This window comes from Myotis yumanensis, unplaced genomic scaffold (genome assembly GCF_028538775.1).
Source record: "Myotis yumanensis isolate MYYU_CA2020_CCGP unplaced genomic scaffold, mMyoYum1.0.hap1 SCAF_20, whole genome shotgun sequence".
NCBI classification, from domain to species: Eukaryota; Metazoa; Chordata; class Mammalia; order Chiroptera; family Vespertilionidae; genus Myotis; species Myotis yumanensis.
The window spans coordinates 10,435,084-10,454,986 of NW_027223771.1; the positions used below are offsets into that span (position 1 = coordinate 10,435,084).

A 19,903-nucleotide genomic window follows, 5' to 3' on the forward strand; every position below is an offset into this window, starting at 1 on the left:
AGCCCTGGCTGGTTTGGCTCGATGCATAGAGTGTCGGCCTGCGGGCTGAAGGGTCCCGGGTTCGATTCCCGCCAAGGGCATGTGCCTGGGCTGTGGGCTTGATCCCCAGTGGCGGACGTGCAGGAGGCAGCCAATCAATGATTCTCTCTCATCATTGATGTTTCTATATCTCTCTCCCTCTCCCTTTCTAGAATCAATAAAATATATTTTAAAAATATAATAATGAAAGTTAACTTTCCAGACCATCGCTGCTGAAGTGGTGCCCTGGGCAGTGACTAGCGCTTCAGCACGGTCTGAGTAGCGCTCGCTGTTCACGCGTGTGTAAAGGTGTCGGCTCCACGTTTGTTAACAGTTGGGCGAGATGTGTGTGTGGGACCGTTGGGGAGCGTCGACACATTTGTGTGTATCCCTGGGCTGGTCCCCGGCCAACGACCATGGCCACCCCGCCTTCCCCTTCCCACTGAGGCCAGGGGGACAGAGACGAGCTGGGGCCCTGGCTGACCCTCTGTGCCTGCTGGTGTGGCCCTGGGTCCCGGGTTCTGGGTGGGGTGGGCCCTGGGTCCCGGGTTCCGGGTGAGCTGGGCCCTGGGTCCCGGGTTCCGGGTGGGGTGGGCCCTGGGTCCCGGGTTCCGGGTGGGGTGGGCCCTGGGTCCCGGGTTCCGGTGGGGTGGGCCCTGGCCGTGAGGTCCAAGCAGTGAAGCAGAGCCTGTGTTTGTCCCTGTGGCTCCTGCGCCCAGCGCTCCAGGGGTAGCAGGAATGTGCACTGGGTGGGAGGAAAGTCCCGTCGCCCGTTCCCACGCCGAGTGGAGCCTGTTCGTGGCGGGTGCAGGTCCCCCCCGGGCTGTTCCCTGGGGTCGGGGCTGGGCCGGGGGCAGCGTGCAGCCCTGTGGGGACCCCGCAGAGGGAGGTACGAGCAGTCAGCCGTCCTGCTCCGGCCCATGAGCCCAGCAGAGGGCGCGGTGGCCCCGGTGCCCGTGGGGAGAAGGGAAAGTAAGAGAAACATCTCTTGGGGAGTGTTGCTCATATTTGGACATTTAGGAGATTGGGAACAATAATAGAAAAAGAGGAATTGAAAGTGAGGAAAGGAGAACCGAGAGCTCCCGTGGTTTCGGAAGAACAGATGGGTGAGGCTTCTGTCTGGACAGACAGACGGACGGACGGGGCAGCTGAGCCGGGACGGGTTCCCGCTCCCGGGAGGGGTGGGGCCCACGGTGTGTGGACACCCTGGCACCCAGCTGAGCTGTGTGTGTGTGAGCGTCAGGACAAGGGGCGGTTTGGTTCCTCCCGGACCTGTGCTCGGCACGCGCTCCGACCGCCCTGCGGACCCCAAAGCCGAGACCCCAGAGCCGGATGGAGGGCGGGCCTGGGGCGCAGGGCCCCGATGTGATCCGTGTCACCCACTCGGGACACGCGCCTTCCCCCCCAGCTTCCCGGGTGACGGATAAGCAGGGAGTCTTGTTCCTCTCTCCCCGACCCCTGTTGTCGGGGAAATTGGGGCCACTCCCCCCTCCACAGCCACACGGCGACCCAACAGGTGTGCACGCTGAGTGGTCGTGGGGACCACAGCTGTCCCTTTTGCGAGGGTCTCCCCACCCTGGGGGCAGGGCCCCCCACATGGCGCCCTAAACTGCTCTCAGCGTCACACGCTCAGCCTTTGCTCCTCGGGGCAGGACGTCCCCCGGGAGCCCCACGTCCCCTGGGGCTGCAGCCGCCTGCCCCCTGGGGGCCCCTGTCCCCTGGGCCCTCAGCTCCGGGCCTGGGTCAGCCTTGGGGTCCGGCCTCCTCCCCCGGGCAGTCCCCTGCGGGCCTTTCCTGCCGACAGCCTGTGCCCCCAGGGCTGGCCCTGCCGGCACCCTCACCCCACACCGTGGGTCTGGGAGAGCTGCACGCAGCCGGGCCAGGGCCCCGTTCTCCCTGGAGCAAGCCGCTGGGTTTCCATCCCCACGGCCACGGGGCTGGTCAAAGGGCGGCTCCCCCAGACTCGCCTTCTCTCACGTTAAAATATTTAAAAATAGAGCCCAGCTGGTGTGGCTCAGTGGTTGAGCGCCGACCTGTGAGCCAGGAGGTCGAGGTGCGATTCCCGGTCAGGGCACAGGCCCGGGTTGTGGGCTCCCTCCCCAGTGGGGGGCGTGCAGGAGGCGGCTGATCTGTGATTCTCTCTCATCGTGGATGTTTCTCTCTCTCCCTCTCCCTTTTTTAAAAAAAAAAATATATTTTATTGATTTTTTACAGAGAGGGAGAGGGATAGAGAGTTAGAAGCATTGATGAGAAACATCGATCAGCTGCCTCCTGCACACTCCCTATTGGGGATGAGCCCGCAACCAAGGTACATGCCCTTGACCGGAATCGAACCCGGGACCCTTCAGTCCGCAGGCTGACGCTCTATCCACTGAGCCACACCGGTCAGGGCTCTCCCTTCCTCTCTTAATTAAAAAAAAAAAAAATTAAAAAAACATACCAAGAATTATATAAGGAAAGTACCTAATCTTAACCTTGACTGGGGGTTGGGTTCCTGCTGGTGGGCTTGGCCCCCCTGGGCCCGTTCCCTGGGCGCCGTGTGAGTTGCTTCAAATTACTTTCCAAGTCGGGGTTCTGGGCCTCTCTGGAGGCGGCAGTGGGGAGGGGCCGCGAGCCGACTCGAGCGGACCCCGACCCTGTGCCGATGCTGTGGGCGGGCATGTTGCTTGGCCACACTCGGTGCCTCAGTTTCCTCCTCTGAAAACCGGGGGCGGGGGCGGGGGTGTCATACAGTGTCTGCCTCGCGGGGGAGCCGTGAGGAGCGGGTGCGCGTGTGGGACAAGGTGGTGCCTCGCTGGGGAGAGAGGGTCTGTGGGAGGTGCTGACGTGGGCGGCGTGGCTGCCACGGAGGGAGGCCATGGACTCCCGGGTCCCGGGCTCACCCCTGGGGGCTGTAGCAGGATTTCCTGCCGCCTTACCACCCCTTCCCCTCTGCGGGCAAAGCAGCCTGGGGCTTGGCAGCCAGGGTGTTCCAGAAAGATCCCCCGTCTGTCCAGTCCGCACCCCCCCCCCCCCCCCGCCGCGATCCCCCCAAGCCAGTCCCTGTGACACAGCCTCCCACCCAGACCTGTGGGAAACCAAGTCCGCCTGCCCCTCCCGACGCCCTGGATGCTGAAACAGTCACTGAACGTGTGAACTTCGTTCCCTGGACTCACTGCCCGCGGGTGGAAGTCGGCCGAACCCTCATTCAGCTCAGCGTGTGGACCAGCCGGGCTGTTGCCGTTAGAGAAGCAGGGTGGGGGGGGCTAGAAAACCCGGGGGGGGCTAGAGAACCTGGGGGGGGGGCTAGAGAACCCGGGGGGGGCTAGAGAATCTGGGGGGGCTAGAGAATCTGGGGGTGGCTAGAGAACCCGGGGGGTGGCTAGAGAACCCGGGGGGGGCTAGAGAATCTGGGGGGGGCTAGAGAACCCGGGGGGGGCTAGAGAACCCGGGGGGGGGCTAGAGAACCCGGGGGGGGCTAGAGAATCTGGGGGGGGGCTAGAGAACCCGGGGGGGGGGCTAGAGAACCCGGGGGGGCCTAGAGAACCCGGGGGGGGCTAGAGAATCTGGGGGGGGGCTAGAGAACCCGGGGGGTGGCTAGAGAACCCGGGGGGGGCTAGAGAACCTGGGGGGATTAGAGAACTTGGGGTGTTGATGTGAGGGGAGCCCGGAGCGAGGGAGGCGCTCATGGGTTTAACGAGCATCTGTAACTCAGAAACACGCAGGGCTCCCCGTGGGGGCATCTGCACGGCGCACGCTGGCTCGCTGTCCGTGGAGCGAGGAGCGTGTGGGAAGGAGTCAGCGGGTTTGGGCCCGTTGGCGGGTTTGTGGAATAAACTCAACAAACTGGAGGGTTTGTTGTGGGGGCCGGGTCCCCGCAGGTGGGCTGGGCTTTCTCCCACGTCACCCCAGGACCGAAGGCACAGTGTCTGCACAGGGAGGCGGTGGGAGGGGGGACGAGGCCCCAGGCACGTGTGTCATGAAATCTCTCCCCTCTGGGCCCCGCCTGGCAGACGGGACAGCACCCACCACCCCACTGTCGCCCAGCCAGACCCCTGGGCAGCCCCTCTGGCCTCCCTCCCCCCCGAGGGCCGGCCCATTGGGTCCCGGTTGGCCCCCGGCTGCAGGGCACACAGCTCAGGCCTGGCCGGGAGGTGCTCGCTGAGTGTTTATTGGGTAAAGGCCACAGGAGGTCCCAGTGCTCCCTGCGGGGCGCACGCGGCCTCGGAAATAAAGAATATAATAGAGAGCCCTTAAATCCAGGCCTAAGGCACGGCTGGTGGTGGCTTTGGTTGGAGGCAGGTGGGCTGGTGGCTGAACTCCTCCTCCTGCTCCTCCTCTTCCTCCTCCTCCCCCCTCGGGGGTGAGGACGCAGCAGAGCGAGGCCTGGGGGCTCCCCCATGTCCTCGGGGGCAGTGCCCGGCGTCCCCGGCGTCCCCGCTGCGGCCGCTCACACCTGCGGGATGGGGTAGGAGGCGCAGGCGGCCAGACCGCACATGTTCTTCCCGCGCTCGATGAGGAAGTACCTGCGAGACGGGAGGGCGGGCTGAGGCCTGGCGGGCGGGCGGGCCTTCCCGGGGTGTCTGCTGCTCCCCGAGACCCGACTCCACGAATAGCCCTGGATTGAGGCTAAAATGGTGGCCGTGGCTTGTTTATCTCCAGGAACTCACTGGCCTGACTTGGTGGCTCCCCCGTCTCTCACTTCCCCCAGAATTCCCTGAGGGCCCCGGGAGCCCTCCCTACCCCCCTCTTGTAGTTATTCCATTACCACAGGGTCCCCCCAAAGTGAGGACACGGACAAAGTCACTTCTGGGGCCCGGCCGGCGCGGCTCAGGGGCTGAGCATCGACCCATGAACCAGGAGGTCAGGGTTCCATCCCCGCTCAGGGCACCGGCCCGGGTGGCGGGCTCCATCCCCAGTGGGGGGCGTGCAGGAGGCAGCCGGTCCGCGATTCCCTCTCATCGTGGATGTTTCTCTCTCCCTCCCTCTCCCTCCTCTCGCTCCTCTCGCTCCTCTCGCTCTAATACCAATAAAAACCTTGCGACGTGCCCAGCACCTGGTTCCAGCCCTTTTCTCCCACAAGGAGGGGCTGTCAGCCTCCGTCAGGGACAGACTCGCTGCCTGGACTGGACTGTTCAGACCTGGGCCCGGGACAGGGACAGGGACAGGGGAGGGGCTGCTAGAGGGGCCTAGGCGTGGAGGTCTCCTCCTCCCGCCCAGCCCCTCCCCCCCAGGGCTCCCCCACCTGAGCAGGCCCGCCCCTGCCTGCCTCCGCCCCCCACCCCCTCCCCCCAGCACAGGGACCTACCCTGCCTTCCCCCCCAGCACAGGGACCTGCCCTACCCCCTCCCCCCAGCACAGGGACCTACCCTGCCTTCCCCCCCAGCACAGGGACCTGCCCCACCCCCTCCCCCCAGCACAGGGACCTACCCTGCCTTCCCCCCCAGCACAGGGACCTGCCCCTGCCCCCCTCCCCCCAGCACAGGGACCTACCCTGCCTTCCCCCCCAGCACAGGGACCTGCCCCACCCCCTCCCCCCAGCACAGGGACCGGCCGCCTACCCGTTCATCCCCCACTGGGGGCCCCAGGAGTTCTTGACGATCCAGTAGGGCGTCCCGTTCTCCTCTCCGTACCCCACGGCCAGCACCGCGTGGTTCACCTTGTCGGGGGTTTTGTGGCAGGAAGTGCTGGGGACACACAGAGGCGGGAGGACACGCTCCCGTCAGCGGCGCGCGGTGCTTCCAGAAGGGGGCGCCCTGGCCGCATCAGCTCCTCCACCCGGGGGTCAGAGACCCCGCTCTCAGCTGTGCTCACGCACAGGGGCGTCCCTCACCCCGCCTGTCATCGCCCTCAGCCTTCTGTGCGGAGAGGACAGAAGGGCTCCCTGTGCAAGGGCTTGGCCGCCCTGGTGCTTATCTCCAAGCCAACAACAGGCTTCCCGTGACCACAGTGAACCAGTTTCCATCAAGGGCTGGTGTGGCTCAGTGGATAGAGCGTCAGCCTGCGGACGGACGGGTCCCGGGTTCGATTCCCGGTCAGGGCACAGGCCCGGGTGGCGGGCTCCATCCCCAGGGGGGCGGGCGTGCAGGAGGCAGCCAGTCCCTGATCCTCTCTCATCATGGATGTTCCTCTCCCTCTCCCTTCCTCTCTGACATCAATTAAAAAAATAAAAGACATGGCAAGCCGTCCCGAGGACAGGCTGTGGGGCCCTGTGTTAGTTCAGCTGACGTGTAACTGCGTTCCTGGCACCACTGGGCCTGGGCCCGACCCCCTGGCCCGCTCAGCGTCTGGACGGTGCCGGGGGCGGTGGGGCTGAGGGCGTAGCCAGAGGGCGGTCTCACCTGGAGTAGATGCCCTTCCGATACTGCATGAAGTCGCCCGTCACCTCGAAGGCAAAGCTCACGGGGTTGTACAGGGCCACGGCCTCCACCATGGCCTCCTCGTCGTTCTGGGGGCGGACGGACAGGTGGACAGGGGTCCCCTCCCCGCCCCACCCCAAGCCGCGGCTCCTCACCCCACCGTCCGTCGAGCGGCCCGGCCGAGGGGGGAGAGGTCGGGGGTGGGGAGCCTTTTCTCTCCGAGGGCCGTGGGGACACTGGTCGCGTCCCTGGGGGCCGTTCAGAATCATCCACCTGGACATGAGCCGGCTCCGCTGGGTCAAGCATTTCAGGGACTCACCCCGCAGCCTGGGCGGGGCCGGACCGGACCGGGTGGTTCTGCAGGCCCGACCCCTGTTTCAGACCAAAACGCAGCCGCCAAGGGCCGCCAGCTGCCCCTCACAGCAGATGTGGGGGCGAGTGTGGGGGCCCCCACTCTCCTAATGCCGGAAGGGCCAGGTTGCGCTGGGTTTTCTGTCTGGCTCCCACGTCCCTCCTCGAAGCCTGGCCCCCTGACCTCCCAGCCTTGCCTGGGCAGGTCGGCCTGGCCCCCTCTCTCCCCCCCCTCTGCTCAGTTCCTGGGGGACCTGCACCCAGTCACTCCTGACCGCTCGCTGGGCCCTCATGAGCCACGGACAGTGACCCCCCAACACGCTGTCCCTGCCCCCCCCCCCCCCCCCGCAAAGCCAGGCTGGGGAGCTTTCACGGGGGACCCCGGGTTAGGAGCCATGAGCTGGTAGAACCTGGTGGGGGGGCGGGGGGGGGGGTGGACAAGGAGGCCCAGCCAGGCCCAGTGCCCAGAGGACGTGTCCCCTTCGGCCGGGGAGGCCGCGGGAGGAAGTGCGAGGCTTTGGGTCAGGGCTGCGGCCCAGCAGCCGCCGAAACCCCCGGGGGAGTTTTCAGGACGTCCCCGGGCCCTGGCCGCAGCCCCGTGTGTCATCGGCGCCTCGGGGTGGGTCCCGGACGCTGGGAACCCACTGGTGTCGCCGAGCTAAGGAGCCGGCCCCCGGCTGGGGGCTGGGGAGTGGACTTGAGGGTGGGGCTCAGCCGAGCTGGGGCCAGACCAGGGGCCGGGCTGAGATCCAGCTGCCAAGGCCCGGAGCCGGACCGGGCAGGGCAGAGGGAGGCCGGGAAGCGGGCGGCCGGCCCAGCAGGAGCGAGTGTCCGCATTCCTGCCCGCATTCCGGCGGCCCGGCCAGGGAGGCCACGGACAGGGCTCCCCTGGGAACCAGGCAGAGGGGTTCCACGGAGCCCCGATTCCCCTCCGAGCAGGATATCCACACCCTGAGCCGCCCGGCAATGTTGGGGAGATAAATTCACACTCATCCCTGCGACAGGGCGTGGGGTCTGGGATGGCGTGAGCTCGGCTCACAACGGCTCCCCCGCGGAGAAACGGGGCGCCTGCACCTCCCCACCCACATGGGGTGAGGCCTGGCTGGGAGACTTTGGGGGGCGTGATGGGTGCACCCCTCTGCCCGCCTCCTGGCCCGGCCCTGCCTGAGCCGGGGACGCGCCCACGAGAGAGGCTGAAACTCCGCGTTCAGCCGTTCAGGCCGGGCGACGTCACTGCAGCGGAACCTGGCTGGTCCTAGGGACGCGTTCCCGCTCAGTGAGGTCACGTTCGTGCTCTCAGGCCAACCCACCCTCCCCCCCCACCCCACCCCTGGCCCCCTGCCCGCCGCTGTCACACACGCTCACACCCTCATCTGCAGGGTGGCGATGACTGAACCCATTTTACAGACAAGAAAACTGAGGACACTGGACACTGGGAGACCCGGGCCAGAGCGTCTGCCCGCCCGCGGTCCTGCCCCGTTGCCCTCCTGGGACCCGTCACCGTTATCTAAGGGACGTGAGCCGGCCGTGCCCGCGGGCGATGGCGGCGGCCTCCACGTGGGACGGAGGGCCTGGCGCTCACCAGGGTGATGTTGGCCACGTCCTTGACGAACGCGATGGCCTTCTCGGGCTGGAACTTGCATTTGCCGTCCTGTTGAGGGCAAAGGGCGGGGGGCGGAGGTGAGGGCCTCCCCCACGCCGCCTGGCAGCACGGACGGAGCAGACGCTGGGTGGGCCGGGCCTGGGGTCGGCGCAGGGCCTGCGAGGCGTCCGTTTCGCAGGAGCTCACAGTCCAGCGGCAGGAGACGGGCCTGCACCGGCCACGCCGAGGGGGCCCACTGGGCGCTAGGTGGGAGCGGTGGCGGGGGGGGGGGGGGGGGGGGGGGGAGGGGCGCATAACCCTGGCCCAGGACACGGGGAGATGGAGCTCAAGGCAGGGGGCGGGGGGGATGCGCCAGTCTCAGTCCCGGGAGGTCACGTGGAGGGACAGGAGGACCTGGCCCGGCCAGTGTGGCTCAGTGGTTGAGCGTCGACCTATGAACCAGGAGGTCATGGTTCGATTCCCGCTCAGGGCACAGGCCCGGGTTGTGGGCTCCATCCCCAGTGTGGGGCGTGCCGGAGGCAGCCGATCCGTGATTCTCTCTCATCATGGATGTTTCTCTCTCTCTCTCTCTCTCCCTCTCCCTTCCTCTCTGAAATCAATCCTATATAACAAAAGCCTAATATGCAAATCGACTGAATGACCGGTCATTGGGGGGCGGGGCTGGCAAGGAGGCAGCGCCAGGTCAGCCAAGGCAGGTGCCAGTAGACAGAGGGAGGGGACGCGATCAGGGGGCGGGCGGTGGCGACTGGTGGTGGCGGAGGGGCGCTCGGGGGCAGGGCCGGCCACTCGCCGTCCCCCAATCGGCCCCCCGGTCCCCTCACGCAGACGGAGGCCACTGGAGCGACAGTGGTGAGATCGGCCCGCCAGTTGCCTTCCGCAGAAGAGCGGGCCTAAGCCGTCAGTCAGACATCCCCCAAGGGCTCCTGGACTGAGAGAGGGCGCAGGCCGGGCTGAGTGCACGAATTTTTGTGCACCGGGCCACTAGTAAAATATATATTAAAAAAAAAAAAAAGAGCAGGAGGAGGGGTGGCCCTGAAGAGGCAGAGGGTGCTGCGTTCCGGCCGGAGGGGCGGCCCCGGGCCTGAGGGAGGGGTGGGAGGGACGTGTCCGGGTGGGGGAGGCGTGCCGAGTTACCTGGCCCTTGTAGGGGTAGGTGTCCTCGCCCATGATGCCCTTGTTGTAGCGGATGTACTCGAAGGCCTGGCTGGGGAGGCCCCTGCGAGAGGCACACACCGAGGTGGCAGGCGGGCCTGCGGGCCGGAGCTCGCGGACGGTCGCCCCCGCGGGGGCCCGGCTGGTCCCGGGCACGGGGCGTGTCTGGGCTCACCCTGTGCCCGAGGGACCCTGGGCGTGTCAGGCCACCCTCCCTCCCCACCCCGGGCCCATCCCAGGTCCCCTCGGAGCGCCGGGCGGGAAAGGAGGGGCCGGGCCTCCCGGCGGGACGTACCCCTGGCAGCCGTGGTTGTTGAAGTTCTGGGCGCAGTCCACCAGCTGCTGCTCCGACTGCGGGAGCGAACGCCGACCCTGAGCGCGGTGGGGCCCTGGCACAGGCGCCGAGCCGCCCGCTGAGCCACACCCACCGGCTCCGGGTCTGAGATGGAGAACAAGTCCCCGAAGGCAGGGGCCGTCCCTGTGTCTGAAGTACCAACAGGAGTGGGAGGGGCCGGGCAGCCGACTGGCAGCCGGGCAGCCGACAGGTGGGCGGGCCGTGCTGCGGGCGTGCACGTGCGAGCGTGCGGTCCCGGGTCCCGTGGTGGCACACGGACAGGGAGGGGCCTGCTCCCCTGCTCCCCTTGCCCTGGTACCCACACCGAGGGGGGGGTTGGCACAGCCTTCAGGGGCGGGGCCCTCACGCTGGGGGTCGGGGGGTGCCCAGCTCTGCTCTGTGGACAGCCTGGCGGCCTGGTGGCCTTCGCTGAAGCCCGGAGCCACGCAAAGGCCCCCCGTGCCCCACCCCGTGGCCGGCTGCTTACCAACGAGAGCATCTTGCCCGTCTTGATGGCGATGGCCGACTCCAGGGCGCCCGTGGTGGAGAAGGTCCAGCAGCTGCCACAGCCGCCCTGGAGGGGGGGCGGGGTCTGTGACTGGGTCTGTGACTGGGCCCCCGCGTGAGGCAGCCCCCGGGGACCCGGGCTCCCACCCACCCCGGCCCCTCTGACCCTCACCGCCTCCTCCCCCGTCACAGAGGAGGCGCCCGGGCATGCTCAGTGCTGGCCTCTGTCCCGCCAGGGCCAGCCCCCTCCCTCCCCGTGGCCCCAGCTCTGATCCCTCTTCCCAGCGGGACTCACCAAAGTCCTGTTTCTAGAACCTTCTGTCTCACCTTTCCACCACCCATCGCGTGCCACCCACAGTCCTAACTTTAACAACTCCCCATGCCCGGCCGGCGTGGCTCAGTGGATAGAGCATTGACCCATGAACCAGGAGGTCACAGTTCGATTCCCGGTCAGGGCACAGGCCCAGGTTGTGGGCTCCATCCCCAGTGGGGGCCGTGCAGGGGGCAGCCGGTCCATGTTCTCTCTCATCATGGATGTTTCCATCTCTCTCTTTCTCTAAAATCAATCCTATATAATAAAACCCTGATATGCAAATCGACCGAACGACAGAACGACCGGTCACTATGACGTGCGCTGACCACCAGGGGGCAGAGGCTCAGCACAGGGGCTTCCCCCTGATGGTCAGTGCCCGCCCACAGCGGGAGCGCCGCTCAGCCAGAAGCCAGGCTCACGGCTGGTCCCGGGCTGCGAGAGGGCTCAGGGGACCCCCCCTCCCCAGTGCACCAGTGTCGTGCACCGGGCCTCTAGTATTTGAAAAACAAACAAAAAACCCCCAACAACTCCCCAGACCCTACCACGGGCTGCCCAGGCCCAGCCGGCCTGTCTGTCTCCTAGACAACCTTCCCCCCACCACACACACACCTGACCCCACCTGTCCGGCCCCGTCCCGCCATCCCAGCAGCCTCTGCTGTGCCCCTGCCGCTGCCCGGCCTCCTGGCTCACGGTCCGCGCTCCCCGCGGCGGCCCTGCCCCCCAGCCCTGTGCCCGGGCCGTTCCGTCCTCTCTGTTTCATCACTTGTTCAACGGAAGGACGGTGCTTGCCTCACGGGGCTGCGAGGGGCGATAAGGCCCTGCCTGCCTGTCCCCCGGTTCCCCACGGGACAGGGTGGGGGTGGGGGGCGGGCGCACCTGGTTCTTCACGTTGGAGACGAAGTGGCCTTTCTTCCTCCAGTCCACGGACACCGGGTAGGGGCCTCGGCCCCGGAGGTAGTTGCTCTTGGTGGCCGAGCAGTTCTGGAACAACAAACACGACCGTTTCCACGGAAATACGGGTCCTTAAGGTGGAATCCCCGCCCGCCCGCCCGGCGTGGCTCCGTGGCTGAGCGTCTACCTATGAGCCAGGAGGTCGGGGTTCGATTCCCCGTCAGGGCACAGGCCCGGGTGGCGGCTCCATCCCCAGTGGGGGGCGTGCAGGAGGCAGCCGGTCCGTGATTCTCTCTCATCATGGATGTTTCTCTCTCTCTCTCTCCTTCTCCCTTCCTCTCTAACATCAATAAAAATATATATATTTTTAAAGGACACAGTTCCTCCAGTTAAACCTGGATTTGAGGCAGAGGAAGACCAGCTCTGTGGTGTGTGCCCCATGCAAGGCTCAGGATACACTTGTGCTAAAATATTACCCTTTTTTTTCTTTTAATCTGAAATCTGACTTTTAACCCGGCACCTGCATGTAACCCGGCAGCCCTAAGTTCAGGGCCTGCGGCGCTGAGGCCGAGAGCGTGGCTGAGGGCGGGCTGCTGGGACCTGGCCTCTCGGGCCCCCCGCAGACCCGGGCCCCCCACGGCGGCGGCTGGGTGGGGGGTGGGGGTGGGGGGGCCGTGCGGTCGTTCCCAAGGTCGGGGCGGAAGGTGTCAGGCTCGGTCGTACGCGGCCCCCACCTGAGGCTCTGACCACAGGTATTTGTGCTTGAATTCCGCGAAGGTCATGTCTGAGAACGGGTTTATCCCCACTGAACGAGAGAAGAAGAAAAAACAGACCAAAGTGAGAAATTACAACAAAAGACCAAGTTCTGCTTCGTGAATACGGACACAGAGACAATGAAACCCCTGCTCCCTCGGTCCTCTTGGCGGCTCCGCGGACACCTCGACCGAGTCACACTGTCCAGCGTCACAGCCGAGGGCCCCGAGGTCAAGCCTGGCTGTGCCTCAGAATCCCCCGGAGGGCCCCAGCCAGTGTGGCTCAGTGGATAGAGCACCGGCCTGTGGACCGAAGGGTCCTGGGTTCGAGTCCGGTCAAGGGCATGGACCTCGGTGGCAGGCTCCTCCCCGGCCCGGGCCCTGGTGGGGGCGTGTGCAGGAGGCAACCCATCGACGTGTCTCTCTCACATCGATGTTTCTCTCTGTCTCTCCCTCTCCCTTCCACTCTCTCTAAAAATCAGTGGGAAAATATCCTCGGGGGAGGATTTTAAAAAAACGACAAAAACCTTATAAAAGATAATAAGTGGAAGGAGAGGGTGTCGCTGATGGGTTTCCTCCCGGCACCCAGAGGCTCCCTCTCCCCAGAGGGAGCCAGACCCGCAGCCCAGGCCGCCCCCACCCCCAGGTACTTTTAAACGTGCGGTTCTTGGCGTTGTGGGCCTCGATCTTCCTCCGGTTGCTGGCGAAGGTCTGCAGCCTGTGCTGGTACTCGAGCGTGCTGTACGCCTTCTGGTGCTGAAACGGAACACAGCAGCGCTCAGTCCCGGAACCGGACGCGGCTCCCGGAGGAGTCGGCGCCCTTTCCTACGAGGACGGCCGATGGGGGTCACTTCTGCTGATGACCATTCTCAGGCCCGGCCCCAGGCAGCGGCCCACTGCCATCCTGGGGCTCAGATGCCAACATCAGGACGTTACAGAGCAACCGGCCCCCAGGGACCTGCGGCCGGGATGGAGCCCAGGCGGCCACCTGATCGCCCCCCCAACCCCAGGGGCCCCGGAACAGGGACCTGCCAGTGCCGTCAGCCGTGGGCACCACCGCTGTGCTGGTCCCGTTTACGGCAAAGGTGCCCGGCCGGCGTGGCTCAGTGGCTGAGCCTCGGCCTACGAACCAGGAGGTCACGGTTTGATTCCCGGTCAGGGCACAGGCCCGGGTGGTGGGCTCGATCCCCAGTGTGGGGCGTGCAGGAGGCGGCCGATCCAGGATTCTCTCTCATCATGGATGTTTCTCTCTCTCTCTCTCCCTCCTCCTCCTGCTCTGAAACGAATAAAGATTTCTTTAAAAAGGAAAAAAAGTCGGCTGCAAGAGTCACCGTTTTTCAAAAGCACACGCACTGGCGCCCTCCAGTCAACCTCGCAGCCAGCACGCAGTGCGATTTGAATACAAAATACGGCCCGGCCGGTGTGGCTCAGTGGATAGAGTGTCGGCCTGCGGACTGACGGGTCCTGGGTTCGATTCCCGCTCAGGGCACCTGCCCGGGTTGCAGGCTCCATCCCCATTCGGGGGGCGTGCAGGAGGCAGCCGATCCATGATTCTCTCTCTCATCATGGATGTTTCTCTCTCTCTCCCTCTTCCTTCTTCCTCTCTGACATCAATAAAAAATATATTAAAAAAACGACCCAAAATGGGGAATGAACCCCGAGGCTTGGAAGGCCCACATCCCTCCTGGGGACCCTGGAAGGAGGTCATTCAGCTGCCCCTTCCCCACGATGGAAAGACCCGGAGTCCACAGCGGGAAACTCCCCTCACCCCGCCCCCCATCTGGCAGGGCCCGGCCTGGGAACAGGAAGCCCCTGAGGCAGGCGAAACCCCAGAAAGAAGAAGTTGGGCACTGACCTGCAGCATCCAGGACTTAAAGCGAACCATCTCTGCGGAAAGAAAACGAGGGATCAGGCCTGGGCGCCCGGCGGCGGCGACCTTGACAGCGCGTCACGGCCGAGGAGGCGCTCGAGAACCTATTTGCATTTCAGGAAACTGGGCTACAGTTAAAGCCCCCAAAATGGTGCCACCTCACGCCCAGCACCACAGGGGAGGCGAGGCGGGCGGCGGCGTTGGCACCCACGTCGGCTTGGAAACGCTCGCGCCCTGAGCCGGTGGCGCGCAGGCCAGGACACGGCCGGTCACCGCAAGGCGTGTGCAATGATCTGTGTCCTATTCTGTAGGAGACGCTCGATAGGAAGTTAATTTAAAAAATCTGGCCCTAACGGGTGTGGCTCAGTGGACAGAGCATCAGTCTGCGGACTCAAGGGTCCCGGGTTCGATTCCGGTCAAGGGCATGTACCTGGGTTGCGGGCACATCCCCAGTGGGGGGCGTGCAGGAGGCAGCTGATCGGTGTTTCTTTCTCATCGATGTTTCTGACTCTCTATCCCTCTCCCTTCCTCTCTGTAAAAAACCAATAAACTATATTTAAAAAAAAAAATCAGTATGCTTCCTCCCGGCCGGCGTGGCTCAAGGGTTGAGCATCGACCTAGGAACCAGGTGGTCACGGGTTCGATTCCCGGTCAGGACACAGGCCCGGGTTGGGGGCTCGATCCCCAGTGTGGGGCGTGCAGGAGGCGGCCGATCCGTGATTCTCTCTCATCATTAATGTTCCTATCTCTCCTTCCCTCTCCCTTCCTCTCTGAAATCAATAAAAGTATAATTAAAAATAAATCTATAGACTCCCAACGATGAGCAGTTTTTGGGAGAAAAGGTCGGACAGTAAACATCTTAGCCTTTGCACGAGCCCCGTGCTCTATGTCACAGCCTCTCAGCGCTGCCCTGGCCGCACCGCGGCGGGTGTTCCAGCAAAACCCTATTTACAAACCCGGGCCAGCCCGTCGTCCGCGGGCCCCGGCTCTGTCCCCCACCCCTCACCCCCTTATGTTTAAGTTCTCTAAAAACTCATTTCTTTTTAATCGAGGGTATTTTTCCATTATTTTTAGAGAGAGGAAGTGAGAGGGAGAGGCAGAGAGAAACATCGACGTGAGAGAGACACATCGATGGGTCGCCTCCTGCATGCGCCCCGACCAGGGCCCGGGCCAGGGAGGAGCCTGCAACCCAGGTATGTGCCCTGGACCGGAATCGAACCCGGGACCCTTCGGTCCACAGGCAGGTTTTGCGGATGCTCTGCCCACTTAGCCACACCGGCCAGAGCTCTAATAATTCATTTTACTTTTAAAAATATATTTATTGATTTCAGCGAGGAAGGGAGAAGGAGAGAGAGAGAGAAACATCCATGATGAGAGAGAATCATGGATCGGTTGCCTCCTGCACGCCCCTCACTGGGGATCAAGCCCGTAACCCAGGCTGGTGCCCTGACCGGGAATCGAACCCGGGACCCTTCAGTCCGCAGGCTGACACTCTATCCACTGAGCCACACTGGCCAGGGCTCTAAAACTTCATTTTAAATGGAAAGACCTACAAGGGATGTATTCCAGCTTCATGCACACACCGACACTGAGAAATGAGACTGACATCGCGTGACGGGCGGTGGGTGGCAAGTCCGGGCGATTTAATTAACACCCGGCACCCAGACAGGCCCTTCCCGGCGGCCGCGGGCGCCTCACACAGTTTCTCTTCCTCCTGAACCCCATCTGCACCCACACGCGCCTCAGAACTGGACCCCAAGGGACCATCTGTTTATACCGATCTCCGGCCCTCACCTCGCTCCGGGCAACAAGGACAAAAAGTGTATATTTCCGCCCCGGCCGGTGGGGCTCAGTGGATAGCGCGCCGGCCTGCGGACCGAAGGGTCCCGGGTTCGATTCCCGGTCAAGGGCACAGGCCCGGGTTGCGGCCTCGATCCCCAGTCAGAGGCATGCAGGAGGCGGCCGATCCATGACCCTCTCTCATCATGGATGTTTCTCTCCCTCTCTCCCTCCTCCTTCTTCTCTGAAATCCATAAAAATAAAATTAAAAAACAACAACAAGCAATGAAAACATTATTGCTTATTGCTCTTGGGACCAGGAAGGCCATTAAAAAATATAATTTTTTAAAAAATATATATTTTATTGATTTTTTACAGAGAGGAAGGGAGAGAGAGAGAGAGTTAGAAACATCCATCAGCTGCCTCCTGCACACTTCCTACTGGGGATGTGCCCACAACCCAGGTACATGCCCTTGACCGGAATCGAACCTGGGACCTTTCAGTCCGCAGGCCGACGCTCTATCCACTGAGCCACACCGGTTCTGGCTATAATTCTTTATAGTTGAAAGTATTGCATATGTCTTCTTCCCCCCGCCCATCCCCGTCCCCCCCACCCCCCGCCAGGCCCTCACCTCCCCACTGTCTGCCTCCAGGGGCCGTACCTACTGCATACACGGTCCCTGGTGGATTCCGTCCCACCCACCACCTCCCGCCTCCGCAAAGCCCTTTTTAGAACGGCGTTGCTCAAGGCCTGGCATTCCTCACCCCGCCCAGATCACATGGCGCCCTAACCACTCAGCCCTGCTCCCGGGACCCCGTCAGCTGACACCCCGTGAGGTCCTCCCTCCTGAAAATCAGCTTCCTTCAAGAACTGACCCAACCCTGGCCGGTGTGGCTCTGTGGATAGAGCGCCGGCCTGCAGACTGAAGGGTCCCCGGTTCGATTCCGGTCAAGGGCACGTACCTGGGTGGTTGGCACATCCCCAGTGGGGAGTGTGCAGGAGGCAGCTGATGGATGTTTCTCTCTCATCGATGTTTCTAACTCTCTATCCCTCTCCCTTCCTCTCTGTAAAAAATCAATAAAATATATATTTTTTTAAAAAGAACTCACCCCTTGCCGAAACCGGTTTGGCTCAGTGGTTAGAGCATCGGCCTAGGGACTGAAGGGTCCCAGGTTCGATTCCGGTCAAGGGCATGTACCTGGGTTGCGGGCACATCCCCAGTGGGAGATGTGCAGGAGGCGGCTGATCGATGTTTCTCTCTCATCGATGTTTCTAACTCTCTATCTCTCTCCCTTCCTCTCTGTAAAAAATCAATAAAATATATTAAAAAAAAAAAAAAGAACTCACCCAGCCTAGATCTGTCACCATGAGCCGTTGTGTTTGCTGCCCCCCGAGTTCCGATTTAGGGCCAATGGAAGGAGGGGTCCCCCACCCCAGGGCGCTTTCCCGGAAGTCAAATGCCTGGAAACGCACCCCCAGTCTGTGCGGAATCGCCTGGAATTCCTTTATGTTCCCCTGCAGATCCGCGCCCGCCCCCCAGTTTGAAGATCTCTGCTGTACACAATCTAGATCTCGCTCTGGGGGTCACAGACCCGTCCTGGAACCCTGGGGGGAAATGCACGTCCCCCCAACTCCTGCCCGGAGGCTGGCGTCAGAGGGAGGTCCGCAGACTGGGTTCCAGCTGCCTGAGGTCTCAGAGGGGGCCCAGGACCGGCGTTGGGAGCAGGTGGAATTGGGGGGCCCCCGGCTGGGCTGGCGGCTGGCGTGCGTTGGCCGCTGGGGGGGTTTTCAAAGCAACACGTGGGTGTGAAAACCCGGGAGGGTGGGAGGGAGGTCAGTGGGAGAAGCCAGGGAAAGCCCAGCCCAGCTACACCCATAGCCACAGCCTGTGATGGAGGGAAGACGGGTCCTGGGGTTGGGGGGTTGGGGGAAGATGGGGGGAGACTGCCTGGGGACGGCCTAGAACAGGGGCACCCATCTGGCCTGCTGCCTGGTTTTATCCATTTTTACAGTTTTTAAAAAAATATATTTTATTGATTTTTTACAGAGAGGAAGGGAGAGGGACAGAGAGTTATAAACCTCGATCAGCCGCCTCCTGCACACTCCCCACCGGGTATGTGCCCGCAACCAAGGCACATGCCCTGGACCGGAATCGAACCCGGGACCCTTGAGTCCGCAGGCCGACGCTCTGCCCACTGAGCCACACCAGTCAGGGCCTGAGGATATTTTTCCATTGATTTAAAGCAGGGGTCCTCAAACTACGGCCCGCGGGCCACATGCAAATACAAATATTGTATTTGTTCCCGTTTTGTTTTTTTTCACTTCAAAATAAGATCTGTGCCGTGTGCATAGGAATTTGTTCATAGTTTTTTTTTAAACTATAGTCCGGCCCTCCAGCGGTCTGAGGGACAGTGAACTGGCCCCCCCGTTTAAAAAGTTTGAGGACCCCTGGTTTAAAGAGAGAGTGGAAGGGAGGGGGAGAGAGAGAGAGAGAGAGAGAGAGAGAGAGACACATCGATGTGAGAGAGATACATCCACTGGTTGCCTCCCGCACGCCCCTCCGGCCAGGGCTAGGGATGGAGCCTGCCACCGAGGTCCATGCCCTGGCCCGGAACGCACCCGGGACCCTTCGGTCCACGGGCCAACCGATGCGCTATCCACTGAGCCACACCGGCCGGGGCCTGTTTTTACCGTTTTGAGCGGCTTGCGGGGTGGGGGGGGGTGGGGGGGGATTAGACTTTGTGGTCCCTGGACATCGGTGTGGAATTCCGACTCCAGGGCCCGTGAGCTGGACCTCACCCGTGTGCACCGGCCGCCACGGAGGCCGAACACATGGCCCACAAACCCCCCAATGTTTACCCTCCGGCCTGGCACCGGGAAGCCCAGCCCAGCCCTGGAGTTAGGAGGGGTCCCTGGGGCACCCTCCCAGGCCGGCCTCACCACCAGGGCCTGGCATAGCCCTGGGGGTGGGGGTGGGGGGGCAGCGGGGGTCCAAGTTTGCAAGATTGGGGTCTTTCTTGTATGAAGGGGGTTCGGGGGGAGGAAGGCAGGGTCCTAGGCAGACCAGGCCCAGCCTCGGTCTCCAAGCTCCTGCCCCGGGGGAGGGAGGGGGCCTCTGGGTGCTGGGTGCTGGGTGGTGGGTGCTCGGTGCTGGGTGGTGGGTGCTGGGTGGGGGTGGGTGGTGGGTGGTGGGTGCTCGGTGCTGGGTGCTGGGTGGGGGTGGGTGGTGGGTGGTGGGTGCTCGGTGCTGGGTGGGGGGTGGGTGGTGGGTGGTGGGTGCTCGGTGCTGGGTGGGGGTGGGTGGTGGGTGCTGGGTGGTGGGTGCTGGGTGGGGGTGGGGGCCTGAGGCCGAGCGCAGGGGAGCAGGGGTTGGGGGGGGGAACAAGCAGCTCAGACGGGGACCCCTGGGGCTCCCCTTGACCCCATGACCCCCGTTTTCAGGGGCTGAAGCTGCCGTCCCGCCCCCTCTGCCCGCGGTCGGTCGGTCCGGGCGGGCGGGATGGGGATTCCCCGGCGCCGGCCGGGGAGGAGCCGCCGGGAGAGGCCGGGAAGGCCGCGCGCGCGCCCCGCAGGCGCAGATCCGAGCTCCCCGGGTCCCCGGTCCCCGGTCCCCGGTCCCCGGTCGGGGTGGAGGCCACCGGGGGCTGCGGGCTCCCCTGGCGCCCCGGCCTCTGCACCCCGCGGGGCGGGGGGGCCCGGGCACCGTCCACGGCCCCGCGGGTCTGGATGTCGGCGCCCGGCCCGCACCCCGCTATCCTCCCCGGGACCCCTCCCCACGCACCTGAGAAGCCCACGTACGGAGCGGCGGCGCCGGGGGCCGGGGGGTCCCAGCAGCCAGGCCCCGGCGCAGAGCAGCGGCAGCGCGGACCACATCGCGGCGGCGGCTCCGGGCTCTGCTCCTCCCGCGCGGAGGTCAGGGTGCGGGCCAGGCGCGGGGGCGGGGCCAGGAGGGGGCGGGGGCCGGATGGCGGGGGCGGGGCCTGGCGGGCAGGGG

General features: G+C 64.2%; 1 protein-coding gene across 1 annotated transcript; it reads right to left on the reverse strand.

Moving 5' to 3' along the window:
• Window positions 1-4,363: 4,363 nt before the first annotated feature.
• On the reverse strand, window positions 4,364-19,782 carry CTSH (cathepsin H). The gene is given in 13 exon segments (XM_070400377.1): window positions 4,364-4,523; window positions 5,559-5,684; window positions 6,339-6,445; window positions 8,290-8,358; window positions 9,445-9,526; window positions 9,758-9,813; window positions 10,284-10,370; window positions 11,493-11,597; window positions 12,242-12,312; window positions 12,910-13,015; window positions 14,115-14,146; window positions 19,691-19,733; window positions 19,735-19,782. Coding segments are annotated over 13 exon segments (1,008 nt in total). The 3' UTR covers window positions 4,364-4,447.
• Between the last annotated feature and the right edge of the window lie 121 nt (window positions 19,783-19,903).